Genomic DNA, 25,279 nt, shown 5'->3' with positions numbered 1-25,279 from the left:
CAGCAGCATTTTGATCTCTCTTGGAACTGATTTGGGAGTGTGGAGTGAGATAAAGTCCAATTGTGTATATTTTTTCCAATGTGGATAATCAATTGTCCCAACATTCTTTAATGAAACGGTCACAAAGCAAGTTTTTGAACAAGTGTGGACTTCATAGCAGACACAGAGCAACCAGAGTACACAGTGCTGCAGGATATCTGTCCCACCTGGGGTCTGTTCTGGCTCCTTCTTCTGTCCTGGGACCATCTATCACTGTTACAGAACTTTATGCCTGTCCTTGATATCTGCTAATAATGCCATTCTTTCATCTTCAGAGCATCCAGATTATTCTTTTTCTCTCAGCTTGTTGGGTTCTGTGGAGAAATCCAGTTGGGACTTTGATTGAAATTGCATGAATCTATAACCAAATAAGGGAAGAATCTTTCCTCATATTGACTCATCCGAAGTGTGAATAAAGGTCTTTCCATTTGTCTATCTTTCAATAAAGCTGACAACTTCCTCCATAAATCTTCCATGTCTTTGTTTTTCAGATTTATTTCTAGGTAATTTGTATGTTTGATGCTATGAATAAGTGGCCTTTTTAGGTTACTTTTTTTTTTTTTTTACCTGTTAATCATAGGAGTTTAAAATGCAATTGGCTCAAGTATCTAAGAAACTTTATTAACCTTCTGTAAATCCAAGAAATAGATCTGCAGATTCTTTGAGATTTTCATTGTACACAAAGATGTCATCTGTAAATAAAGACACTTTCATTTCCTTTCCAGTCCTTTGGCCTTTCATTTCTTTTTCCTAGCCTACCATACAGGTCAGGTACTTCAGCACAATCTCAGACACCATGGTAACAGGCATCCTTCCCTTGTTCTGCATTTGAAAGAAAACATTTCAACAGTTACCATTAAATATGATACCTGCTATGGGTTTTTAATAGAAAATCAAATAAAGGAGATCTACTTCTATTTCCAGTGTGTTAAAATGTTTTTCTTTTTTTAAAAAAAAAAGATTTTTCTTTATCATGAACAGGTGGTGAATTTTAGCAACTGCATTTCCTACATCAGTCAGGATAACTATGTAACTCTTTACCTTTAATTTGTTAGTGTGAATTATGTTCTCTTAATATGTTTGATACCCATTGGTCTCTCTTATTCTCTCTCACCCATCCCTGATCTCTGTCCTTTTGCCAAAGACCCTGATAAATTGATCACTCAGATCCAATTAATTTTTAAGCCCCGGTGTCCCATTTCGCTCCCAGCAACAACTTGGCTCATTCCAAAGCTATTTATCTGAGCTATCTCATCTCCCCACTTAATTATGCCCTGCTGTCTTTCTCTTGCCCTCTCTTCTCTGTGGTTCCCTCTTTCCCTGACTCTGCTCACTGTGCATCTACATTCATGAATTTTGCAAACTCCCTTCCACTCTTTATCTATCTCTCCCTCCATCTCTCACGTAGCTTCCGATGTCTCACTTTCTCTCCACCATCCTATGAAATCCACAGATAAAAACTGTTGAAAGAGAGGCGACGGGAGATAGCTCACAGACTGGTGAAAAGTGCAACACACACATATAGACACACATATCTGTGAAGAGTGCACCCACCCCCCTCCCCACTCCACCAAATGCACACACACATCCCTCCCAGCCATCCAAGCTCCTGGCCATCCCCAGAGACTCTGCTCTTATTAAAACTTTTCAATCCCTGGTGCCAAGAGAAGCTGTGGAGATTCTTATTCTTTGAATAAGAAAATTCCTCCTCCACAGCATCTGCTGAGCTCAGCTTTCTAGTGGGGAATGAACAGAGCTGCTTCTAGAATCCCCACACAGGGCAACACTGTTTGGTCTTCAGATAAATTTCCAGTCCTTACTGGGTACATGTGATGTTTCTGGCACTGAGTGAAGCTCCATGGAGGAGACAGATATGAATCAGATGTCAATCAGTTTATCCAGCAAACATTTCTTGGCGCCATCTGGATGCTGGGAACTACTCTTGTCAACAGGTTCCAACAAAGTGACATGGTCCCTAACTCGAGAATTGGAAATGAAAATAAGCATGCACAGAGAAAATCAAGGAAAATTAGGAGGAAAACAGGAAGGGTCCCATGATAGAAATGGTGGAGGAGAAGGTAACTGCCTCCTCCTGGTGGAGGCAACACAGAAGCTGAGACCCAAGAAAAGAGAAGGAAACAGGCATGGGGAGAGTTTGGGGAGGGAGGTTCGAGACAGAGGGCAGAGCAGATGCAAAGGCCCTGAAGTGTGACTGTGTCTGGTGTGTTGGAGGAAAACCAAGGAGGCTGGTGTGGCTGGAGCAGAGTGAGAGAGGTGAGAGATAGCAAGGGTTATAAAGAGCCTAGGGGATATGGGGAGGAGTCTGAGATGCAGAGAGGGAGACCGAGAGGGAGAGATGAGACCTCAGCCCGGGGGGCAGAACAGAGACCCAGGAGGACCAGAGACTCCATGGGCGTTTTGTGACCAACAAGGCCTCATCTTCACCCACAAACCCCATGCCGGACCTCTCTCTGATGCCCCAACTGCCCAGGTTGGACGTGGGGAGGGGTGACTGCACTGTGCTGAGCTCAGCATCATTTTAAGAATCTCTGATTTATCATTTTAAGGATCTCTCTGAGGCTGCCCAGGGGAGCAGGGATGTTTAGGGCGGGAATGTAAGTGGTGGAAGGCCAGGGAAGGATCCAGGAAGGAGCTGGCAGGACCCACAGGAGTGCTGGGCAGGTTTGGGTTCATTCTGAAGTCTGAGCCTACAGGACAACTGGATGAACTGGACATGTGGGGTGAAGGAAGAGAAGTGATGAGAATGAGTCGAGGTTTGGGGACCTGGGGAGCAGAATGATGGTGCAGCCATTCCCCTGCCATGCTGATGAAGAAGTTGATCTCAGGGTGAGGAACTGGGACCTGTGCTTCAGACTGGCTGAATGCGAGATACTTACAAGGTACCCAGTGAGAAGACCCAGTACAGGTGGATATTTGAGTCTGAAGTTCAGGGGAGAGGTTGGGCTGGTGATGCAAATGGGAGAGCCATCAACATGAGATGGGGTGTAGCCACTTGGGGCCAGAGTGCAGACAGAGGGTAAAGGGCTGCCTGGCTTCTAGGACCAAAATCAAGACATCAAACTCAGGGTTCCACCGTCCAGCTGTTTGTCTATCTGTGACTCCAGTCCCTGTAATCAGTGTAGCAAGCAATGTTATGTGCGGGGGACATGGAATTCAGAGCCCTTGGGACTGTCCTGTGGAACAAATCCTCCTCTTCCTCTGACAGTTCTGTTATCAATGGCCTTGTCCTGGGGCAGGTTGGGAATGGGGGAGTACTGCAATAGATGAGGCAGGACATGAGTCCTGAGTCCAAGTTTCTCATAATTATTTCTCATAATTGGAGAGCACAAGAGAGCTCACGGAGAAGGCAATAGCACACCACTCCAGTACTCTTGCCTGGAAAATCCCATGGACAGAGGAGCCTGGTGGGCTGCCGTCTATGGGGTCGCACAGAGTCGGATGCCACTGAAAAAAAAAAAAAAAAAAAAAACCAAGAGAGCTCACGTGGTTCCTGAAGGCCTACTGTGTGCTTGGCAACATGCTGGGTGCCTGACATATCCTATTTTCCTTAATCCTCTGCAACCAGAGGTGGGTGCAATACTGTGCTCATTTCACAAATAGGAAGACTGAGTTCCTGAGATATTGGGGAGACAAGGCTGGAATATAAAACAAGATTGGACCAACTCTCGGAATAGGCTGTTTATGCAACACAGATGTTCATGTAATCACTCATTCATTCAAAAAACACAGCCTGGATCCACACCCATGTCCACGCCACGTCCAAGGCTGGGGGAGGGGGTGGATCCTGCCTGGAGTCCAGGAGAAGGATGTGGGGCCACAGAATCCGATCTCTGCAGTCAGTGCTGGGAGATGACTAAGGGGGAAGGAGGCTCTGATTGGTATGCTGGGAAAGGTGTCCTGGAAAAGAGGAAACTGGAGAGTGAAGAGGTCTCCCTAAGCACTGTAGAATTGGAGGAAGGGCATTCCTAGCAGATAGCATAGCAAATATTATATCAATAACCTCAGCTACACAGATGACATCATCCTTATGGCAGAAAGCAAAGAAAAACTAAAGAGCCTCTTGATGAAAGTTCAGTCACTCAATCGTGTCCAACTCTTTTCAATCCCATGGACTGCAGCACACCAGGCCTCCCCGTCCATCACAAACTCCCAGAGCTTGCTCAAACTCATGTCCACTGAATCGGTGATACCATCCAATCATCTCATCCTCTGTCATTGCCTTCTCCTCCTGCCTTCAATCTTTCCCAGCACCAGGGTCTTTTCCAGTGAGTCAGTTCTTTGCATCAGGTGGCCAAAGTATTGGAGCTTCAGCTTCAGCATCAGTCCTTCCAATGAATATTCAGGACTGATTTCCTTTAGGATTAACTGATTCGATCTTCTTGCTCTCAAGGAACTCTCAAGAGTCTTCTCCAACACCATAGTTCAAAAGCAACTTGAACTTTCAAAAGGAAGTGAAAGAGGAGAGTGAACAAGTTTGCTTAAAACTCAACATTCAAAAAACAAAGATCATGGCATCTGGTCCCATCACTTCATGGCAAATAGATGGGGAAACAATGGAAACAGTGAGAGACTATTTTTTGGGCTTCAAAATCACCGCAGATGGTGACTGCAGCCATGAAGTTAAAATCACTTGCTCCTTGGAAGAAAAGCTATGACCAACCTAGACAGCATATTAAAAAGTAGAGACATTGAGGACAAGGGTCCGAATGCAAAGGGAGGACGCCCTCCCTCATAGCTCATCCCATTACTCCTTTATGCCTCGGTTATGAGCTATGAGGGATTGGTCTGAGGAGGCTAATAATACAAGACAACGATTGAATTGGCCAAGAGCATGAGGCCTCGAAAGGGGCACAGTCATGGGACTGGTCTGAATGGGATGGCGGGCGGGGCTCCGGCCTCAGAGGCGGGGCTCAGTCCAAAGTCCCCAGAGTGACCAGCAGGGGGCAGCACTGGGCCAACGGCTGGTGCCCACGGTTGGGGGTCGGAGTGAGGTACCAGCTCGAGAGGAGTTAATTTATCTAGCGAGTTCCTTCAGTGTGCCAGGTGCTGGGCAAAACTCTACAAATGTTCACTCCTTTAATCCTCAAATTGATTATATGGGCAGAGAAACAGAACAAAAAATTTAAGTCACATACCCAAATTCACACAGCAAGGAAGTGCCAGAGTTGGGGTTTAAACCCAGGGAATTCAGCTGCAGCCCTTAACACCTACATTCCCAAATCCTCTAAAATGATAGTTTTTGTTTGTTTTTTAAAGCAAGGGCTCCCTCTCAACAATTACTGAGCTCTTCTTGCTTACCTTTCTTGTGGCCATCTTTCCAGGTGCATACAATCATTCCCATTCCCCAGGTGTGCACAATCATTCCATTACTCCTTTATGCTTCGGTACCATTAAATCAAGGCATAAACGAGTAACTCTTGGAGTCGAGATGCTTTTATGTCCAAAGTGAAAATCTCAAGAGTTTGTGAGGCTCATCCACCCTCGGGCCAGCTCAGGGAAGGAACCAGCAGGAACCCAAAGCCTCTGCCTTTTCCAGTCTCCAGGCCCCTGCTGCCACCACTGCCCCAGTCAAGGCCCTCAGCATGCCCCAACTCAGAGGTGCACCCTCATTCATGCTACCCTTCCAAGACCTGCTTCCCCACCCCAGACTGGCTGAAGACCCCATGGACTCCCGCCCAGCCAAGGGAGAGAGCTGAGAACACTCGACAAAGGGGCTTCAGTGATGTCATCTTTGACAGGTGGGAAACTGATCAGAAACGCCAAAACATTTGCCCAAACTGCTGACAGTAAGAGGTAACAGTTGGACCGGAGCCATGCCTCTAAGACTACCATTAAGGCACTGTCAGGCAGGTCTGTATGAGGCCCGGTGCCCAAGGCACCCAAGAACTGCAGAGAATCCTTTGAAAATGTTTGAGACCCAGATGCATAAACACTTGGGCTCTAGAATGCAAAAGGGGAACGCCAAGTCCAAATGAACCCATGTTTTATTATGTTTAAGAACAGGATGTCAACTTTATTGTGGTTAAAATCCATCCATCTGGAAAGAGGCTTGGGTTGGGAATGCTCTCCCTGAGAAGACCCCAAGCAGATCGCCGGCAGTTGTCTACTTTAGAGAGCTGCCTGTGGCCAATAGATTTCCAAAGCAAAATGATAAATTACAAGAATAATTAACCCGATGCGCATTTAGCACGTGGAGAGTCTGCTTCAAGTTGGGAGTGTTTTAACTCCTTTAATCCCAACATCGCCTCTACTGGGTGCAGCTGTTTTGATACAGGTCCATGCGATGGGGAAACTGAGGCACAGGGAAGTCAAAGAGCTGAGGAGGGACACAGCTGGGGTTTGAACCTCACCAGACCCCCTCATGTGGTCGGCACTCTTGACCCCTGTGCTGTCTTCAGCCTTGTGTTTCACGGCAGAGTCTTCAGTGGAATTGGAGATGCGGATACCATGGTGACCGTTTGATTTTGAAAGGGTATGGATGTCGGGCACGGCGCAGTTTGGGGTTCCAGATCTGGACGATGGTGGGAAGCTAGGTCAGGACTCCTCTATGTCCCCTCCAATCCCCGTTCTCCTCCCCGGACTGCAAGCCACCCAAGGCAGGTCGCCTCCCGCCCTGGACCTGGCTGCCAGACAGGATGCAGCCCCGCCCCTAACCACGCCCTGGTGGCCGGCTCTGATTGGATCCGGGTGGGTGTAACCCCTAGGGCAGTACTTCATACAACAGCTGGTAGCGAATTAGAGGACGTACTTCGAAAGATTGGCCTGCAAGGCTCTTCTTGCGCGGTGATTGGCTCCCAATCTTCCCTTCTCCTCTAGCATCTGCCTCCAAACTGTGTCTCAGTAAGATGTCTTTAATTCCTCTGACACACCTCTTGTGCAGGCTTCTGCACGCACTGTTCCCATTGCCAGAAACACCTCTTCTTCTCTCCTGTATAGGCTGCTTTCTCTCCCCTTCTCAGCTGAAATGTCCCCTCCTCTGGGAAAGCCCTGATGCCCAAGGCTGGTGGGAGAACACCCCTTGGGCCTTCAGCATCTTCTGTTCTTATACCAGTTTTCTTGTCTGTTTCCCAACCAGGCAGCAAGTTGTTTAGAAGCTAGGGCTGGGGCTCAGAAAACATTGTCTCCCCGTTGCCCAGTAGCATACAGAGGGAGCTCAAGCAATCAATATATGTTGGACTTCCCTGGTGGACCAGTGGTTAAGAATCCGCTTGCCAATGCAGGGGACACGGGTTTGATCCCTGGTCTGGGAAGATTCCACATGCCAGCAGAGCAACCAAGCCCAGTGCACCTCAACTACTGAAGCCTGAGGGATCTCGAGCCCGCGTTTCTGCAGCTACTGAAGCCTGTGGTGCCCTAGAATCTGTGCTCCTCAACAAGACAAGCCAAAGCAATGACAAGCTGGCTAGACTAGAGACTAGAGAGTAGCTCCATTTTCACAGCTAAAGAAAGGCTGCGTGCAGCAACAAAGATCCCGCGCAGCTGAAGATAAGTAAAATTTAAAAAGAAATAAATATCGACTGGTATAATTAATGAATTAATCTGGTAGCAGAGATTTGGGAGCTCTCCACCCTTGTGAAACAGAAACAGGCCCTGTGGGGGCCTTCCCGGTGACAGACATCTGTGTTCCCCACTTCTTGCTTGTAGAAAAAGCTTTTAGCCTCTTAGGCCTTATCTGAGAGCAGACTCAGCAATTGATGATTGGAGAAGTGGGAAATCAGGGACAAAAATGAAGCAGTCAAGCGGGAAAGTAATAGCAAATTAAATAATAGGTCCACCAGAAAAAAGAGTCACAAAACCCCTAGCTTCTCCTTGAGGTTACCCCTCTATGGAGAGCCTTCTGACACATATTCTTATGCTGTTTTGGCAGAAACCAGGACCCTACCAGATGGAAACTGCTGACCTCAAACATATAGAGCCTAAACTGGTTGGAGGCAGAAGATTGATCACTCTGTTAACTCACCACCAACCAATCAGAAAAATGTCCATGACATGGTCATACACCCTGTGACCCTCACCCCTAATGCTGCTTTGAAAAACCCTTTCCTGGAAGCCATCAGAGGTCGGACATCTTTGGCACTTTGGCTACCTTCTCTTCTTGGCACTGTGCAAAGGTATGCTGCACTTTGCTTCACCACACCTGGTACCAGTTGACTGGCTTTGCAGTGCATTGGGTGAGAGGACCTGAGATCAGTTTGATAACACTTTTGGGAGCTCTGAGCTAGAAGTTCCTGAGGTCAGGACCAAGACTCCCCCGCTACTGGTCTGGCATTCAATACATGTGTGTGGAATGGGGCAGGGAAAGGGTGCTGGTCTTTTGTGAGGATGACATTGAGCACAATATGTGCTCCATGGTTCCCCTACATGATCCTCTGCAGCCCTCAGGGATCCAAGCCACTCCAGCCTAGCACCTCCCTCCCTACTCATCCTCTATCTAGGGCCCACACTGAGGTAGGATTTGGAGTGGCCCAAGGGAGAGGAAGGGGTGGGCATTCATGTCCGCGAGCCTCTGTTAGATGTCCAAAGTGGGCTGTCTTGTCCAGTCCCCCATGGAGGCGGAGCTTGGCGGGACCCTGGGCTGATAAGAGGAGAAAGGAGGGAATCACCATTTCTGGGGGCATCTTTGCACTAATTGGGGAATTTGGGGGAGTGGCTGAGAGATCACCCACCCAGAGAGGACCTGGATCATAAACAAGAGGCAGCCTCTCTCCCCCATTCCACCCACCCCCACCCCACATCCTGGTGATTTTATGATATAAACTCATTGCAAGCAAGTGCCTATCCCTATCAAGTCACTCCTAGACGCCTCTTTCCTTTTTGCTCCATAGTGTGGGGTTTAAGAGGGCTTCCTTGGTGGCTCAGACAGTAAAGAATTCTTCTGCTATGCAGGAGACCCAGGTTCGATCCTTGGGTCGGGAAGATCTGCTGGAGAAGGGAATAGCTACCCACTTCAGTATTCTTGCCTACAGAATCCTATGAACAGAGGAGCCATGGGCTACAGTCCAAAGGATCGCAAAGAGTCAGGCATGACTGGGAAACTCAGCACACACACACACACACACACATACACACACATGTTTTCTTGGTCTCATTTAACCCATGCAATATATTCCAAAACAAAAACATTTAGCATCAACTCTCTGCTCTGCAGGAGGGAATTGAAGCCACATCCTCCTCTCAGGAGACCCCTGCTGGTCCCCTGAAGAACTTCTATGTTCTTCCATTTGGGGCAATACCAGCCCCTCCCTCCCCTTCCAGCCCATCCATGACCCTATGGGGAGTCCGTGTCTGGTTCTGTCTCTCCTAGCTCCTTGCAACCAGGCTGAGGTGAGGTTGGCACAGAGGATTTGGCTGAGGGTGTTTGCTGAATTAATGAATGCAAGATCTGCCTGATGAACTCAAGTGCATTCTTCAAAAGCCCAGCTTCAATGTCCCTTTTCCCAGGATATCTTTCCTGTCTCCCCATACAGAACCTTCACTGCCCCATTCTGGACTCCTCCAGCTCCAGGTCCACCCTCTAGCCCAGCCCTGGCTCCACAGTTAGGGGGCATCTGTGGCCAGCTCTTCCTCCTGAAGACTGGGGTCTCCTTGGGGACCTCTTGGAGGCATAGGAAATTTGTCAGGAAGTGTTTACTGAATGGATGAATGAATGCCTCTTGCAGGGCCCGGAGTCACATACCCGGGGTTCATATCCCCACTGGGGTGCTAGATACTGGATCTGCCCCTTAACTCTCTGAATCCTTTTTTCTCCTTTATTAAATGTGTTTACTCAGAGCTCGGGGCCAAGTTTTTGCAAGAATTAAACGAACTGACATATAGGCATACAAGCCTCAGGCTCCCCCCCGCCGTTCCAGATTCAGAGTGATTTGCACTGAGGACCAGTCATTTTGTTCCCTTCTCAGCACCCAGAGCTAGAGTGTTGTCAACGCAAGCGCTTAATGAATGTTGATGAACAGGGTTGGTGATAGGCGTGGGGGAAGAAGGGGGAAAAGGCAAATATTAAAATAGCTGTCATAAAAAAGAATAAAATAATGACATTTGCAATAACATGGATAGAAATAGAATTATCATACTAACTGGAGTAAGGCAGAAAGAGAAGGATAAATACCATATGACCCTAGTTGTATGTGGAATCTAAAATATGACATGAATGAGCTTATCTAGGAAGCAGAAACGGACTCACAGACTTGGGGACAGACTTGTGGTTGCCAAGCGGGAGGAGGGGTGGGGGACGGATGGATTGGGAATTTGGGGATTAGCAGATGTAAGCTATTATCTATAGAATGAATAAACAAAGTCTTACTGTATAGCACAGGAAATAATCTTAAATATCCTATGATAAACCATAATGGAAAAGAACATGAAAAAGGACGTGTGTGTGTGTGTGTGTGTGTGCAACTGGATCACTTTGCTGCACACCAGAAACTAACACAATATTGTAAATAAACTATACTTCAAAAAATAAAATATAAACAAAACAAAAAGGCCGAAATCTAAGTGTTGGTATGACACGGGGGACATTTCCTCCCTCACAGCCTACCTGAGAAAACAGCCTGACCATTCCTTACCCCATGACTCAGCCATTCCACCCCTAGGCACGCACTGGGGGAGAAAAGAGTATAGTCACCAAGAGACATGTACAAGTATGCTCAAACAGCTTTATCCACAATTGCTCCAGACTGGAAACAACCCAAATGCTCACCAATGAGGAAAATGGATGAATTGTGAAAAATTGGTACCCAGTGGTTACAATAAGAAAGGAAAAAAATCTAATTGTTTGCAAGGATGTGGAGCCTTTGGAACCCCTGTACACTGCCAGTAGGAATGTACAATTTAACAGCTGCTGTGGAAAACAGCCTGGCAGTTCTTCAAAAGCTAAATAGAGATTTACCATATGACCCAGCAATTCCACTCCTAGGTACAGACCCAAGAGAATTGAAAGCAATGTTCAAGAAAAACTTGCACATGAATGTTTACAACAGCACTGTTTGCAAGAGTGGAAAGGTAGTAACAATCCAGATGTCCATCAGCAGATGAATGGGCAAGCCGAATGTGATGGGTCCACAGGAAGGAATAAAGTGGTCACATATGATACAGCACGGATGCACCTTGAAAACATTATGCTGAGTGAAGAAAGCCAGAGAGAAATGGTTTCGTATTGTATGAAATGTGCAGAACAGGACGGTCGACAGGGACAGAAAGCAGATTAGTGGTTGTCAGTGGCTGGGAGGGAGGGGGTTGGGGAAGACTGCTAAAGAGTGTGGGGTCCTTTAGGTATTTTGGGGCTAGATGCTAGTGAGGGTCATACTACATTGTGAGTCTCCTAAATACCCTGAATTATACACTTTAAATGGTTAAACAATAAGCGCATGCCTAGTCACTCAGTTGTGTCTTACTCTTTTTGACCCTTTGAACTGTAGCCCACAAGGCTCTTCTGTCCCTGGGATTTTTCAGGCAAGAATACTGGAATGGGTTGCCATTTTCTTCCTCTAGAGGATATTCCCGACCCTGGGATTGAACCTCCATCTCCTGTGATTCCTGCATTGCAGGCAGATTCTTTATCTGCTGAGCCATCAGGGAAGCCCCTAAAATGGTAAGTAATATGTTATATTTATTTGATCACAATATAAAAAGAAAGAAAAGATACTTGGGAATACTACATAACCATGAAAAGGGACAAATGCCTGTTCCACACACATGAGGAGCAAGAGAAGCCAGAACCAAGAGTGGATACCCTGTGCAATCCCATCTCTGAGAAGTTCAAACTCAGGTAAATTTACCCAAGTGATGACAGTCAGATAAGTGGTCACCTTGAGGGAGTGGAGAATGAACTGGAGTATCCAAGGTGGTGCAGCGGGGGCTGGAAATGTCCTAAATCCTGACCTCCATCAACCTCCACTCCTGACATTTATGAACTTGACCATGTTTATGTTCAACCTCAATAAAAATGTTAAAAAGAGAAAAGATTTGCCAGGGGAAGGAGACTAGGGCATCCAGCAGTCCTGACGGTTGAGGGTTTTCCATTTCCCCCATAATTTCAGCACCTGATCCCTCTGGTAACTGATGACCTGAAAAGAGGCATGGAGCTGGGCATGGACAAAAGCAAGAGAGCAGTGACTGGAGTCTGTTGCCTGGGATTTCAGAAATGGTCCCCAGACGCTTCTTTCATCTCTTGGGAGATGCTCCCCCCACTCTTCACATTAGGGTCTCCAGACTGAGAGACACTCTGGGACAGGAAAACCTCAGGACTCCAGAACACTCAGAACATCAGGTCCCAGATGCCTTGGCAACTCAGAGCCCTTTAAGACCCACTAGAATGAACACTAGGGCTTCCCTGGTAGCTCAGCTGGTAAAGAATCCACCTGCAATGCAGGAGACCCCAGTTCGATTCCTAGGTAGGGAAGATCTACTGGAGAAGGGATAGGCTATCCACACAGGTATTCTTGGGCTTCTCTGGTGCCTGAGCTGGTAAAGAATCTGCCTGCAATGCAGTAGACTGGGTTTGATCCATGGGTTGGGAAGATGCCCTGGAAAAGGGAACGGCTACCCACTCGAGTATTCTGGCCTGGAGAATTCTAAGGATTATTCCATGGCAAAGAGTCGGACATGACTTTGCCACTCCCACTTTCACCTTCAGAATAAGCACTACCCATCATAATTCACAGCCTTGGGCAGAAGAGAGAGCATAGGCTTCGAGCAGAAGGTCCCAGGTTCCAGTCCTGACCCAATCAATCAATACACATGAGTGAATGGTGGATGAAGGAGCTTTTCGCTCCCATTTCACACCCTTTATCATGCACTTCCCAGATGCTCAGCTTTGTCCTGCAAAAAAACTGGGATCCCAGAGAAATCTCAGCCTAGTCTGGCCTCCAACAATCTTTGGAGGCCTTTACAATCTTTACAAACCTTTACAATCTCCTATCCTGCTGAGGAAGATAGAACCTGACACAGACATTCCCACTTTTATTACTGTTGAGAGCAATAATAGAAGAAATCACAGGCAGCCAGCAAACAGGGAAGGGAGCCAAGGGGGAGGGACTGGGATAGAGGAAGGATGCCAGGGCCATAAAGAGAGAGGAAGTGGAGAGCTCAAACGTTAGACAGACGGCACGTGGCCAGCGACTGTTATACACTGACCAGGGAGGAAGTTGGACTGAATAGATAATGAAGGGCAGTGGGAGGTTAATCCTTCTTGGCAGATCTTTTCACTTGTCTTGGTTGGTTTTGTATACCTCCAAAGATGGGGAGCTAACTCCTGAGGGATGCAACCTAGCCCTTCCTAGGCATGATCATCTGTCAAGAAGTTTGATGCAACATGATTTTTCAAGTAGTGGCCACCGTGGGTAAAAAGGCTGAATGCAATTGACTGGGGAAGGAGGGTTACCCATGTGAACCAGGTAGCCAGTCCCTGTCGCAGGCTGGATCTGGAGTCAAACCCACCTGAATCTCTCCTCTACCTGTTATGCGTCTGGTGACTTCATCTCTCCAAGTCTATTTCCTCTCCATTCCTCTGAAATGACTGTGCCCACAGCCTACTTCATAACTACCAACTTCATAGATTTATGCATATCTTCAATGAGCAAGATGCCCTGCAAACTGTAGGTGCAGAATAACTGTGGTGCCCTGCTCCAGATCCAGAGTGCTCTGGAATCTGTCTCAACTTCATATGTACTTTCCTAATCTCTAAGCTCTGCAAATGCTCTAACTTACGCCTCACATGTCATTATCTCATAACCCACACCTGGAAAACTCCTAAACATCTCTCAAAGCCCTCAAAGTTACCCTTGTTTTCTTTGTTTAAGCCCTGACCTAGGGAACCGGGACCATCTGGGATCTGGTTCAAGACTGGACCCACTGACATGTAATATGAGTTTCTGGAGGGCAGAGATTCCAATTGGCAAGTAGTAGACACGCAGTCAGAACTTGCTGGATAAATGAGTGAAAGAATCAATGAGTGAATGAATGAATGAAACAGTAGTCATTTGGGAGAGGTGTCCAAAGCCGAGATTCAAGACTCGGCTAACGCTTAGGAGCCTGTATCCGCAAGTCCCACTACCGCAGAGGGCGCAAGGGGGCGGATAACGAGCGAGGAGGGGCTTCCGGGAGGGGTCTTCAGCCCTTCCGGTCCGGCCCCTTTAAGGGGCGGGGACAGTAGGGCGGGCGCTCGGAGCGTCAGGGCGGCGCTAAGATGGCGGCGACGGTCGCAGGGTCCGGGGCGGCCGAGGTCCCCAGCTCGCTGCTGCTCGTAGTAGGCGGCGAGTGCGGGTGCCGGGGGCTGCTTGCCTACGTGCTGGAGGAGCTTGAACGAGGTCGGACCGGTCCGGGAACGCGGTGCCGGGGAGGCGGTAGCGGCCGCGCATCTCGGCCTAAGAGCCGGAGGATGGAGCGGTCGGGGCGGGGGCCGGCCGGATCGGGGGGCGGGGGTGGCCCGGGCCCCTATCCTCTTACCGTTAGACGCAGGGCGCAGGCAGAGTCTATGGGCGCCCGCGGAGGAAGCAGCGTTCGGGGTCGGGCTCAGCTGCTCCGCCTCGAGCCTGGTGCAGACCGGGGAGGGGACACGGGCCCCGGCTTTGGGGGCCCACGCGACTGGGCAGCATGGGCAACGGCTCCGCTTCCCGCTCTCCGGGCGCGCCTCGATTCCCCGGCTCTTAGTAGCCTTGACGTCCTGGAGGGAGGAGCAGGGATAGGGAGGTTGGGCCCGGAGCCCCGGGGGCCACTTTCCGTAGGTCCATGAGGAACTGCTAATTGGGGTGTGGGCGGGTGCGGCCTGCTTAGGGGATTTGGCACCTGAATATGTGAGTCATAGATGCACCTGCAGGATTCACCTGCCAAGCACTTGGCACGGTGGGACCGGCGGGCGTGGTGCATCCCGCACCGTGCTGCTTGGAGGGCACCCTAGATCCGTCATCCCGCATCTCTCAGATCGTCAGCGCCTGTCCTCCATGGCCAGGAAAATGGGATGGCAGCACACAGCTCATGGGTTTAGGGAATGTCACCCCGCAGGGCATCGAGGATAGGGCGGGGACCTCTGGCAGGTTCAGACCTGCACTCTCAGGACTAATGGTCTGGTGGGGAGGGAGGCAGGGAGATGGATCAAGTTTTAAGGTCAGATGGTTTCAGGACTATTCAGAGGAAGATGCCAAGGGCTGAGAGGACCTGAAGGATGGGAAGGCAGGGAGAGGGGCCTCTGGGCAGTGGGATCAGTTCCTGCAAAAGCTTAGAGGTGGAACCTGTGCGTGGCAGGGCTGAGGATCAGTGAAACCAGTGGTGGGGGTGGGAGGATACTGAAGGGGACAAGATGACTGTCTAGGAGGTGGGGACTTTCTTGCTGAGGTCCTAAGTCTTCTTTGTAAAGTGCCTGACTTTTGGGGTTCCTTGATGGTGGATGCAGTGAGATCCAGAGGCACAATGGATGTTTCTGAATCTCCTGGCCTTTGTGTGTGGGGGCAGGTTGGGGGAAGAGGGAGCTGTGGTGGCCCTCGCCTGCCCTTTGCTAGTTATTGAAATATTCTGGGAGCTGGGGAGCCCAACTGATTTCCTATCTCCCTTTCCCGCCCACCCCACCAGGCATCCGGTCTTGGGACATTGACCCTGGCGTCTGCAGCCTCGATGAGCAGCTCAAGGTCTTTGTGTCCCGGCACTCAGCCACCTTCTCCAGCATTGTGAAAGGTGAGGCTGTGAATGGTGACCCTGCGTGCACCAGCTGCTCACTCAGTGGGCAGATGTTCTCCGAGTGCCAGCTGTGTGCGTCAGGGATGGCTGTAAACAACAGTAATAATACAGCTGAGATCCGCTGAGTAAGAGCAGGGGCCGCCCCTGAGCCAGCACTCACTCCTCAGTCATCACCAACTCATGAGGTCAGAACTTGCATTTTTGTTCCCATGTAACAAATGAGACTGTGTGGTGTGGGGGACAGGGAGACCTCTGAGGAGGGTCTTTTTGGATGAGAAGCAGCTGGTGGGGAGGGTGGAGGGAAACACCCAAGCAAAGGGACAAGACATTTGGAAAGTGAGGGGCTGGTGCGTGTGGGCAGAGCCTGGCAGGGACTGGGTGTGGTTTATGGCTGTGATTCTTGCACAGGGTACAAGTAAGTGCTCAGTAGATGGGGAGCTGAGAAAGCAAGGTCGAGGAGGGGGTTGGGACTCTTGGGCAGCCCTACATGGCCCGTGCTCCCTGGGGATTCTGGGGTGACTGGGGTGAGCAGAGTAGCTGCTGGGTGGGGCCTGGGTGTTGCCTAGCTAGCCCCTGCTCAGCTGGCCTGTTGAGTCACCTCCAGGCTGCTTCAGGAGGGGAAGGAAGTGTCCGTCACCTCATTGTCCCAGCGGTTCCTGGTGGCTTCCTGACCCTCACTGTATCAGACTGGGGGGATTGGGGAGGGCTGGAAATCCCGTCTGTGCTGTGTGACCTTGGCCGCCACTTCCCCTCTCTGTGCCTTACTTTCCCTGCCTGAATGGGGCAATATCCACACGTGATAAGAAGCTTGTGATAAGCTGATAAAGGGTAAGGGTTCAGATCCCAGAATCAACCCCACTGCCCTCTCCGTGACCCATGAGGCCTCCCTGCCCTCGGCTCCCTCTTGCTGCCCCTCGCTCTCGCCCCTTCCTGACCCTCAGACACTGAGAGCTCGGTGCTGCCTCAGGGCCTGTGCTCATGTTGCACCCTTTTCCTAGTGTACCCTCCTTGGCCTTCCCTGGGCTCAGGCTCCTTGATTATAAAGTGGGGTGACGATGCTGTCCCCCACAGGGCTGACAGCTGCAGTTGGGTCCTGCCAGCAGTGGAGGCCTTGTCCCTGCTGTCTCCAGCATGGGGCCTGCCAAGGCGGTTTCTTGTTCTTGCCTCATCCTCACCTGCAGCTCTATCTCATGTCTGTTAATCTCCGGATGACCCCCTGGCTGGAGGTCCTGGGAAACCAGAGTGCTGGAGGGGCTCCTGGCCACCTAGGGTCACCCAGTGAGGGGGGATTTGACCCTGGCTTGTGTGGCTCAGCCCTAAAGTTAAAGGGCCCGGTTCTCCCACAGGCCAGCGGAGTCTGCACCACCGTGGTGACACCCTGGAGACGCTGGTCCTCCTGAATCCATCAGACAAATCCCTGTGTGACGAGGTAGGAAAGGGAAGGCTTCTGGGGGAAATGGGCTGCTGGGACCGCTGCCATCCCCTGGCCCCAGCCTCTGGGGGCCCCTGACTTCATCTGCCTGAAATTCTCTTCCTGACACCCAGCAGCAACAAAGCCTCCCCTGATGACTCCAGCCTCAGTTTAGTCCCTCTTCAGAGCTGCTGATGGGAGTAGGTGGAGTCAGAAAAGGCTGGAGCATGGGAGGATTGAATGGGATAGGGAAGGGCTGGAGTGTGGGAGGGCAGAACCCAACCGGTGTTTTTGGGTCTCATGTGTTCCTGTGGGCTGGGCCCTGCTAGTTGTCTGAACTGACTTCTTAATAATTCTAGCTTGTGGACATCAGCACTCTTCTCTCGGTTTCGTATGAGATAGAGCCCTCTAGAGATCCTTGTACAGGTTGATGCCTTTGATCAAAAATGTCCTGTTTGCTCCCTGAGGAGGCTCTGGTGGAAACAGCCAGACACAATCCCCTCTTCCCTATGGCACCTGGGCTGGGCCAGAGGGAAATGTGGGCTTGGGGGGGCCCAGGAATACTTGGAGGGGGCGCTGGAGCTGGGCTTTGTAGAATGAGCAGGAGTTGGCAGGGAGGATGGGGGCCAGCTCCAGCAGGAGGCCCACAGGCTACAATCCTGGCTTCTAGTTTAGTACTAGCCAGGCCACTTGGGGGACAGATTGTTGTGTTTTGGTCACTAAGTCGTGTCCGACTCTTTGGTGACCCCATGGACTGTAGCCCACCAGGCTCCTCTGTCCATGGGATTTCCCAGGCAAGAATATAGGAGTGGGTTACCCTGTCCTTCTCCAGGGGATCTTCCCAACCCAGGGATCAAACCCGTGTCTCCTGCATTGGCAGGCAGGTTCTTTACCCCTGAGCCACCAGGGAAGCCCTGATAGGACAAGAGTAGGGTGGTTATACATAGATCTGGGGCTGGGGACCACCCCAAAGAGGGGTGCTGGCCATCTCACTGCATGGAGTAGCGCTTTGAACACTCTCCCCCTCTCTCAGCTCCGGAACCTTCTGCTAGACCCTGCCTCTCACAAGCTGCTGGTGCTGGCGGGGCCCTGCCTGGAGGAGACAGGGGAGCTGCTGCTCCAGACCGGGGGCTTCTCACCCCGCCACTTCCTCCAGGTCCTGGGGGACAAAGAGGTGAGCTGCCCCCTCGCCATCCTGCCTCTGAAGTCTGGCTTATCCCCACTGGGCTGAGCTGCCTAGGTGACCTACTGTCCCCCCGCCCCGAGCATCGTCCCTTCTTCCTATGTAGGGTGATGGTAACAACATGTACTGTCAGGCTCAGTCCCATGGCCCACTGCAAGGTGAGGGCCTTCAGATCAGATGTTGCAAAGGCTCCAAGTGGCATCCCAGATTCTAGGTCCCATCTGGGACACAACTGGATGGGGTCGTTTCTGACCCCTAGTCTGAGCGGGGCAAATGCACAGAAAACTGGGAAACCATGTTTTCGTACTGTAGTGAGTGATGTAGTGATGGTAAGATAAAGGCCAGTAGACGGAGGTGGGGGTCGGGGTGTGTGTAGAAAGTCTCCCTGCAGGGAAGTGTGCTCTAGGGTGTGAGAACAGCAAGTGCAAAGGCCCAGAGGCAGGGAGAGTGAGAAGGTGGGGGAGGGCCGGAGGGGAACATGTGGTGAGACAGGACCATGGGCCCTGCTGGGCTGTGGGGAGAGCTTGGTTTTGTCCTGAGGGTGACAAGGGGAGGCAAAGGGGCTTAGCTTTCCTAAGGGGCTGGGTGTTGCCTGGCTCCGGGTGACCCCTTAACCATTCCCCCTTGTTCAGATCCGGGATCTCCTGGCCTCCACACCCCCGCCTGTAGCGCCGCCCAAGCTCACCATCACCTGCCCGACCTTTGGTGACTGGGCCCGGCTGGCCCCTGAAGTGCCCGGCCTGCAGGGCGTGCTCCACCTGCGGTTGAACCCTCCGGTGCAGCTGCCGGCTTCCGAGGGCCTGCGCGAGTTCCTGGAGTACGTGGCCGAGTCACTGGAGCCGCCCTCGCCCTTCGAGCTGCTCGAGCCTCCGGCCTCTGTGGGCTTCCTCAGGCTCGCCCGGCCCTGCTGCTACATCTTCCCTGGTGGCCTAGGTGATGCCGCCTTCTTCGCCGTCAATGGCTTCACCGTGCTGGTCAACGGCGGCTCCAACCCCAAGTCGAGCTTCTGGAAGCTGGTGCGGCACCTGGACCGGGTGGACGCTGTGCTGGTGACCCACGCTGGCGCCGACAGCCTCCCGGGCCTCAACAGTCTGCTGCGACGCAAGCTGGCGGAGCGCGACGAGGCGGCTGCCGGCGGGGGCTCCGGGGACGACCGGCTCCGCCGGCTGATCTCCCCCAACCTGGGCGTCGTGTTTCTCAACGCCCGCGCTGCTGCCTCTCGCCTGGTGCGTGGCGAGGATGAGGCCGAACTGGCCCTGAGCCTCCTGAGCCAGCTGGGCATCACCCCTGTGCCCCTGAACCGAGGGCCACTGCCTGCTGAGCCCACCGTGCTCTTCCAGAAGATGGGCGTGGGCCGGCTGGACATGTATGTGCTGCACCCGCCCTCAGCCGCCACCACTGACCACACCCTGGCCTCCGTGTGCGCCCTGCTGGTGTGGCACCCTGCGGGCCCCTCCGAGAAGGTGGTGCGTGTGCTGTTCCCTGGCTGCACGCCCCCCGCCCGCCTCCTGGATGGCCTGGTCCGCCTGCAGCACCTGGGGTTCCTGCGGGAGCCGGTGGTGACGCCCCAAGACCTGGCGGGGCCTCGGCGAGCTGAGAGCAAGGAGAGCGTGGCCTCCCGGGACAGCTTGAGGAGAGAGGGCCGCACGACGGTGCCCTCCAGGCCCACCCAGGAGCGCCCTGGGGTGGCCCGGAAAGACTCTCCACGGACTGAGGCCCCTCGCAGGGCTGAGAAAGAAGCCAGGCCCTCCCGGGAGGTGAAGAAGGACCCCAGACCCAGTGCCCCTCGCACCCAACCCCGGGAGGTGCGCCGGGCAGCCTCTGCCGTGGTTAGTGGCAAGAACGTGGGTGCCCAGGTGGCTCCCAAGACCCGCAGAGCACCCAACACACCCCGCCCAGGGGTCCCACCAGCTGAGAATGGGCCCCGCAGCCCCCCCAGCTTCCGGAGCGGAGAGGCCAGCCCCCCGACAGAGGCCTGCAGCTCCCCAGCCCCCCAGCTTGTGGCCACACCCAGCCAAGAGAGCAGCCTGGATCTGGGGCTCAGCCCGGCAGGGGAGGAAGGCGGCAGCTTAGAGGAGAAAACCCTGGAGCTGCTGTTGGCCGCCAGCACCCCCGAGCCGTGCACACCCTCTCCCGCCGGGGCCCAGCAGGGCCCAACAGAGAGCAGCGGGCCGCTGTCGCTGAGCCCCCTGCGGGGTGGGGAGCCCGGGCCGGATGCCTCCCCCACAGTGACCACGCCCTCGCTGCCCGCGGAGGTGGGCTCCCCACACTCCACAGAGGTGGACGAGTCCCTGTCCGTCTCCTTTGAGCAGGTGCTCCCGCCACCAGCTGCAGCTGCGAGTGAAGCTGGGCTCAGCCTCCCGCTCTGCGGCCCTCGGGTGCGGCGCTCGGCCTCCCCGCACGACGTGGACCTGTGCCTGGTGTCGCCCTGTGAGTTCGAGCACCGCAAGGCCGTGCCCATGGCGCCGGCCCCCGTGTCCCCCGGCAGCTCCAATGACAGCAGCGCCCGGTCGCAGGAGCGGGCGGGAGCTCCGGGAGGCGCCGAGGAGACACCACCCACATCTGTCAGCGAGTCCCTGCCCACCCTGTCTGACTCGGACCCCCTGCCGGCTGCCCCTGGCACCGCCGACTCAGACGAGGACACGGAGGGCTTCGGGGTCCCCCGCCGTGACCCGCTGCCTGACCCCCTCAAGATCCCCCCACCGCTGCCCACCCCACCTAGTATCTGCATGGTGGACCCGGAGATGCTGCCTCCTGAGCAGGCCCGGCTGAAAGGAGGTGGCAGCCGTACCCGGAAGCCCCTTACCCGCCCCAGCTCTGGCACTACTCCCCCCAAAGCCACTCCAGTGACTGCTGCCAAAACCAAGGGGCTGGCCAGTGGGGACAGGGCCAGTCGGCCACTCAGCGCCCGCAGCGAGCCCAGTGATAAAGGAAATCGGGCATCCCTGTCCAGAAAGCCCTCGGTCCCCAAGACAACCACTCGAGGTCCATCTGGTAAGTACCCGTGGGCTGGAATCCTGCAGTGGGTTTCCTATATTCAGTGTGGTCTCAGCCACACCCACCACCCTCTCTGGCCTCTGTTTATTCTATAAAATGGAAGCTCTGGCCTGACTGTCTTAAGCACTTGCAGTTCTGAGGTGCTTGAGCAGTATCGTCAGTGGAAACATCATCCCAGTGAGTACATCTGTGGTAGTGATATTTCCAGTAGCCACTTGAAGCAGAAAGAAACCAGTGAAATTAATTTTAATGGTACATTGTCATGAAACCCCTTTGTGTCCAGGGTCCCAAAACCACCTCCAGGTTTGATGATTGGGTAGGAAGATTCAGTGTGTGGTCATACTTGTAAATGTATTACAACAGAAGGACATAGAGGATCAGCAAAGGGGCGAGGCGTGGGGAAGTCTGGGAAGCCAGGCACAAGCTTCTGGAGCCTTTGTTGTTCAGTTGCTAAGCCACGTCCAACTCTGCAACCTTACGAACTGCAGCACGCCAGGCTTCTCTGTCCTTCACTGTCTCGTGGAATTTGCTCAAATTCAAGTCCGTTTTGTCGGTGATGCCATCCAGCCATCTCACCCTCTGTCGCCCTCTTCTCCTCCGCTCAATCTTTCCCGGCATCAAGGTCTTTTCTAATGAGTAGGCTCTTCATATCCAGTGGCCAAAGTACTGGAGCTTTAGTTTCAGCATCAGTCCTTCCAATGAATATTCAGGACTGATTTCCTTTAGGATTGACTGGTTTGATCTCCTTATTGTCCAAGGGACTCAAGAGTCTTCTCCAGCACATAGTTTGAACCCTAGTGGAATTACACATCACATGCTCGAGTCCCTGATCTCCGAGCTGTGACGACACATGTGACATGCCGCCTTCCAGGGCAGCTCCTTAGAGACTCAGGGCCCAGGGTTTCTAGTGGCGCTGGGCGTGCAGGCACCTTCCGCCTTACACACACACTGAAAAGGCTTCCTGGTCCAAATCTTGGACACCAGCTGGGGGCCCAACATTCCCCTGCGTGTTGACACCGTCTACCTGGAGAGAGAATCCCATTCCACAGGCAAAAGGCTCAGTCCCACGGGCACTCTCCACTCCCGTGCCAGTCCCAGTGCAGACTGTCACCTGTGCTGCTCACGGGCTGCGAATCAGGGGCTCCTGTGACCCCTTCCTTCCATTTGTTAATATGCCAGAGCAGCTGACAGAACTCAGGAAAACCTGTGTACTTACTAGACGACCATTTTATTACAAAAGGGTCCTAGAGAATACAGATCAACAACCAGATGAAGAGATACCTAGGGCAAGATACCGCACAAGGGATTCTCTTTTCTCACAAGCCTTGGGGCCCTGTGTGGTTCTGGTTCCCTGAGGTGGAAAGCTCAGAAAAAGGGCTAGAAAGCTTGAGGGTTTTATGGAGGCTTTATTACATAGTAACGATTGACTAAATCATTGGCCAATGGCAGTTGGTTCAGCCTCATGCCATGCCCCTCCTCAAAATTCAGGGGCAGGACTGAAAGTTCTGACCCTCTAATCACATGATTGGTTCTCCTGACAACCAGCCCCCACCCTGGGCTGGGATCTAAAGCCGTTAGCCAAACCTGGTTGTGATGGAAGAGAGCTTCTGAGGAATAACAAGACACCCATTTTACCTCTCTGGCCCTAAAATATTTTTTGGAACTGAAGACCAGAGAGCAAATATGGCAAAAGATGCTCCCATTGCTCTTATTGATCAGAAAATTCCAAGAGTTTGAGAACTATGAGTCAGGAACTGGGGATAAAGACCAAGTATATCTGAGCAGGCTCTGGCAGTTGGTGATGGACAGGGAAGCCTGGCGTGCTGCAGTCCATGGGGTTGCAAAGAGCAGACACGACTGAGCAACTGTACTGATACCTGAGAATGACCAAATATATTTATTTCTCATAAATCACAGTATTGCAGTCTACCCCCTGGTGGAATAGATCCCTTATGGCAAATGACACCCTGTTTTTGTGGATAGAAAATGATTAATCAAAAGTAGTGGAAAACTGTGGGTCCCTGTTACAGACTTACATTTGGGGTCACATTTATAGAACAGATAAAACAATAGTACTGACACAAATAGGCCTGACGTTTGGGAGAAATCAGTGTGGAATTGATTTAAAGAAACGTCATTGCTCCTTGAACCTTACAGTCAATTTGTACAGAACTATTTGGCACAGAAATCAGCTGGTAGATTAGCTAGATCCTCTTCCTCCTCAGGCCAGTCATTTTCCACAACTGTTACATCCTCAGGAGACTTAACTCAGGCCCTCAATACATTGGATCATCAAAATGCAGTGTTACTGGTGAAGCCACTGGCTTCCACAGTGGCTCAGCAGTAAAGAATCTGCCTGAAGTGCAGGAGACGCAGGAGGTAAGGGTTCTATCCCTGCTTTAGGAAGATCCCCTGGAGGAGGAAATGGCAACCTGCTCCAGTATATTCTTGCCTGGAGATCCTGTGGACAGAGGAAGCTGGGGGGCTACAGTTTGTCGGTCCATAGAGTTGAAAAGAGTCAGACACAACTGAGTGAGCACACACACATGCAGGGTTACCATAAACTCATTTACAAGAGGTAGTTGAAGCTTACCAATGCCAGGGTTGTACCGTGTCAAAGTGTGGCCAGGGTATGGTTCAGTTTCATTACAGAACAAATCAGTAAGAACCATGGAGGTGTTCACTTTGCCTCCCCGACAGCATCTGCCTTCGCCCGTGTACCAGACGTTATTAGAGGTTGTAACGGTTGATCGTGATTCAGTTAGCTCTGAATTCCAAGGTAACCAGGGACAAACTCACAGGCTTGTACTGAGTCTGTGTTTTACAGCAGGGCCCACCTCTCCTATAAGGAGAACATAAATGGCATTTAGGTTATTCCTGTCCCTACTGGCTCTGCCACGGGGTATATTTTATTTCTAGCTTTCCTGGAGGCGAGAGCAGTCTGGGTGCATCTGTTTAAATTGTTAATGCCTCTAGAGGACTTCTCTAATCTTGAAGAGCCATAGCATTGCAATAAGTGTGTGTGCCCCAAGCCTCAGTAGCTAGAATGGAGGGCCACGTGCCCCTGGCCACTTCAGCCTCTGTTCGTAGTAAAACAGTCAAGAGGCCTTGGGCTTGTTAGGTCAGGGTACAGGCCCCTTCCCAGCGCTGGGTTCCAGTGTATCCAGCATTGCTGGCTGAATCTGCCTGACCCACTTTGCTACTACCTCATTCTCTTTCCCTGGTCCAGAAAGATCCCCTGGAGTAGGAAATGGCAACCTGCTCCAGTAGTCTTGCCTAGAAAATCCCATGGACAGAGGAGCCTGGGGGGCTACGGTCCATGGGATCACAGAGCATTGAACACAACTGAGCAGACACACAGACACACACACACTCTCTCTCTCTCTCTCCCCCTCTCTCCCCTCATCTCTCCAGGTTGGCTCCCATCCTTTGCCTTCCACCTGGAAGAGAACTCCCCCTGATCTGCCTATTCTAGGTCATCTTTTTCCTCTGAATGCTGCTCCTCATTAAAAGCAAATTCCACTTGTCCTCAGATCCCCATTAGCACCTGTTCAGCCTCAGCCTCTGGCTTGTGGGTGCATTATTGAATCCAGCGGGGACGTTGATGCCCCTGTATACTAGTGGCTGGGTGCACTGAGCATGCGTGTTTTGCACCCCAAAATGTTGGATCCCCAGACTAGAGTTAGATGCATGGTAAGCATACCTAGAAAGAAAGAAAGTGAAGTCGCTCAGTCATGTCCGACTCTTTGCGACCCCATGGACTGTAGCCCACCAGGTTTCTCTGTCCATGGGATTTCCCAGGCAAGGATACTGGAGCAGGTTGCCATTTCCTTCTCCAGGGGATCTTCCTAACCCAGGGATTGAACCCGGGTCTCCCGCATTGTAGGCAGATGCTATACCATCTGAGCCACCAGGGAAGTCGCCTAAATGTAGTTTAGTTGGAGCAGGCCACGAAACTT

General features: G+C 51.9%; 1 protein-coding gene and 1 long non-coding RNA gene across 2 annotated transcripts in view; one reads left to right on the top strand and one right to left on the bottom strand.

Annotated features, from left to right (window-relative positions):
* On the bottom strand, positions 1-14,819 carry LOC133250413 (uncharacterized). Its single transcript, XR_009737326.1, has 3 exons — positions 14,506-14,819; positions 11,868-11,994; positions 1-861 (listed from the first exon to the last, which is right to left on the bottom strand). It is a non-coding gene; the product is annotated as an uncharacterized LOC133250413 (long non-coding RNA).
* Positions 14,197-25,279, top strand: part of MAP1S (microtubule associated protein 1S) — a 33,559-nt gene continuing 22,476 nt past the window's right edge. The window contains exons 1-5 of the mRNA XM_061421614.1: positions 14,197-14,366; positions 15,625-15,726; positions 17,076-17,158; positions 18,174-18,314; positions 18,956-21,317. Of these exons, the coding sequence (XP_061277598.1) occupies positions 14,246-14,366; positions 15,625-15,726; positions 17,076-17,158; positions 18,174-18,314; positions 18,956-21,317 (2,809 nt within the window). The 5' untranslated portion in view covers positions 14,197-14,245. The remainder of the gene's footprint in view (positions 14,367-15,624; positions 15,727-17,075; positions 17,159-18,173; positions 18,315-18,955; positions 21,318-25,279) is intronic.

The sequence above is a fragment of the Bos javanicus genome, chromosome 7 (assembly GCF_032452875.1).
Source record: "Bos javanicus breed banteng chromosome 7, ARS-OSU_banteng_1.0, whole genome shotgun sequence".
Taxonomy (NCBI): domain Eukaryota; kingdom Metazoa; phylum Chordata; class Mammalia; order Artiodactyla; family Bovidae; genus Bos; species Bos javanicus.
Note: the sequence above shows the minus strand (reverse complement) of the source record. Positions and strands in the feature narration are given on the sequence as shown.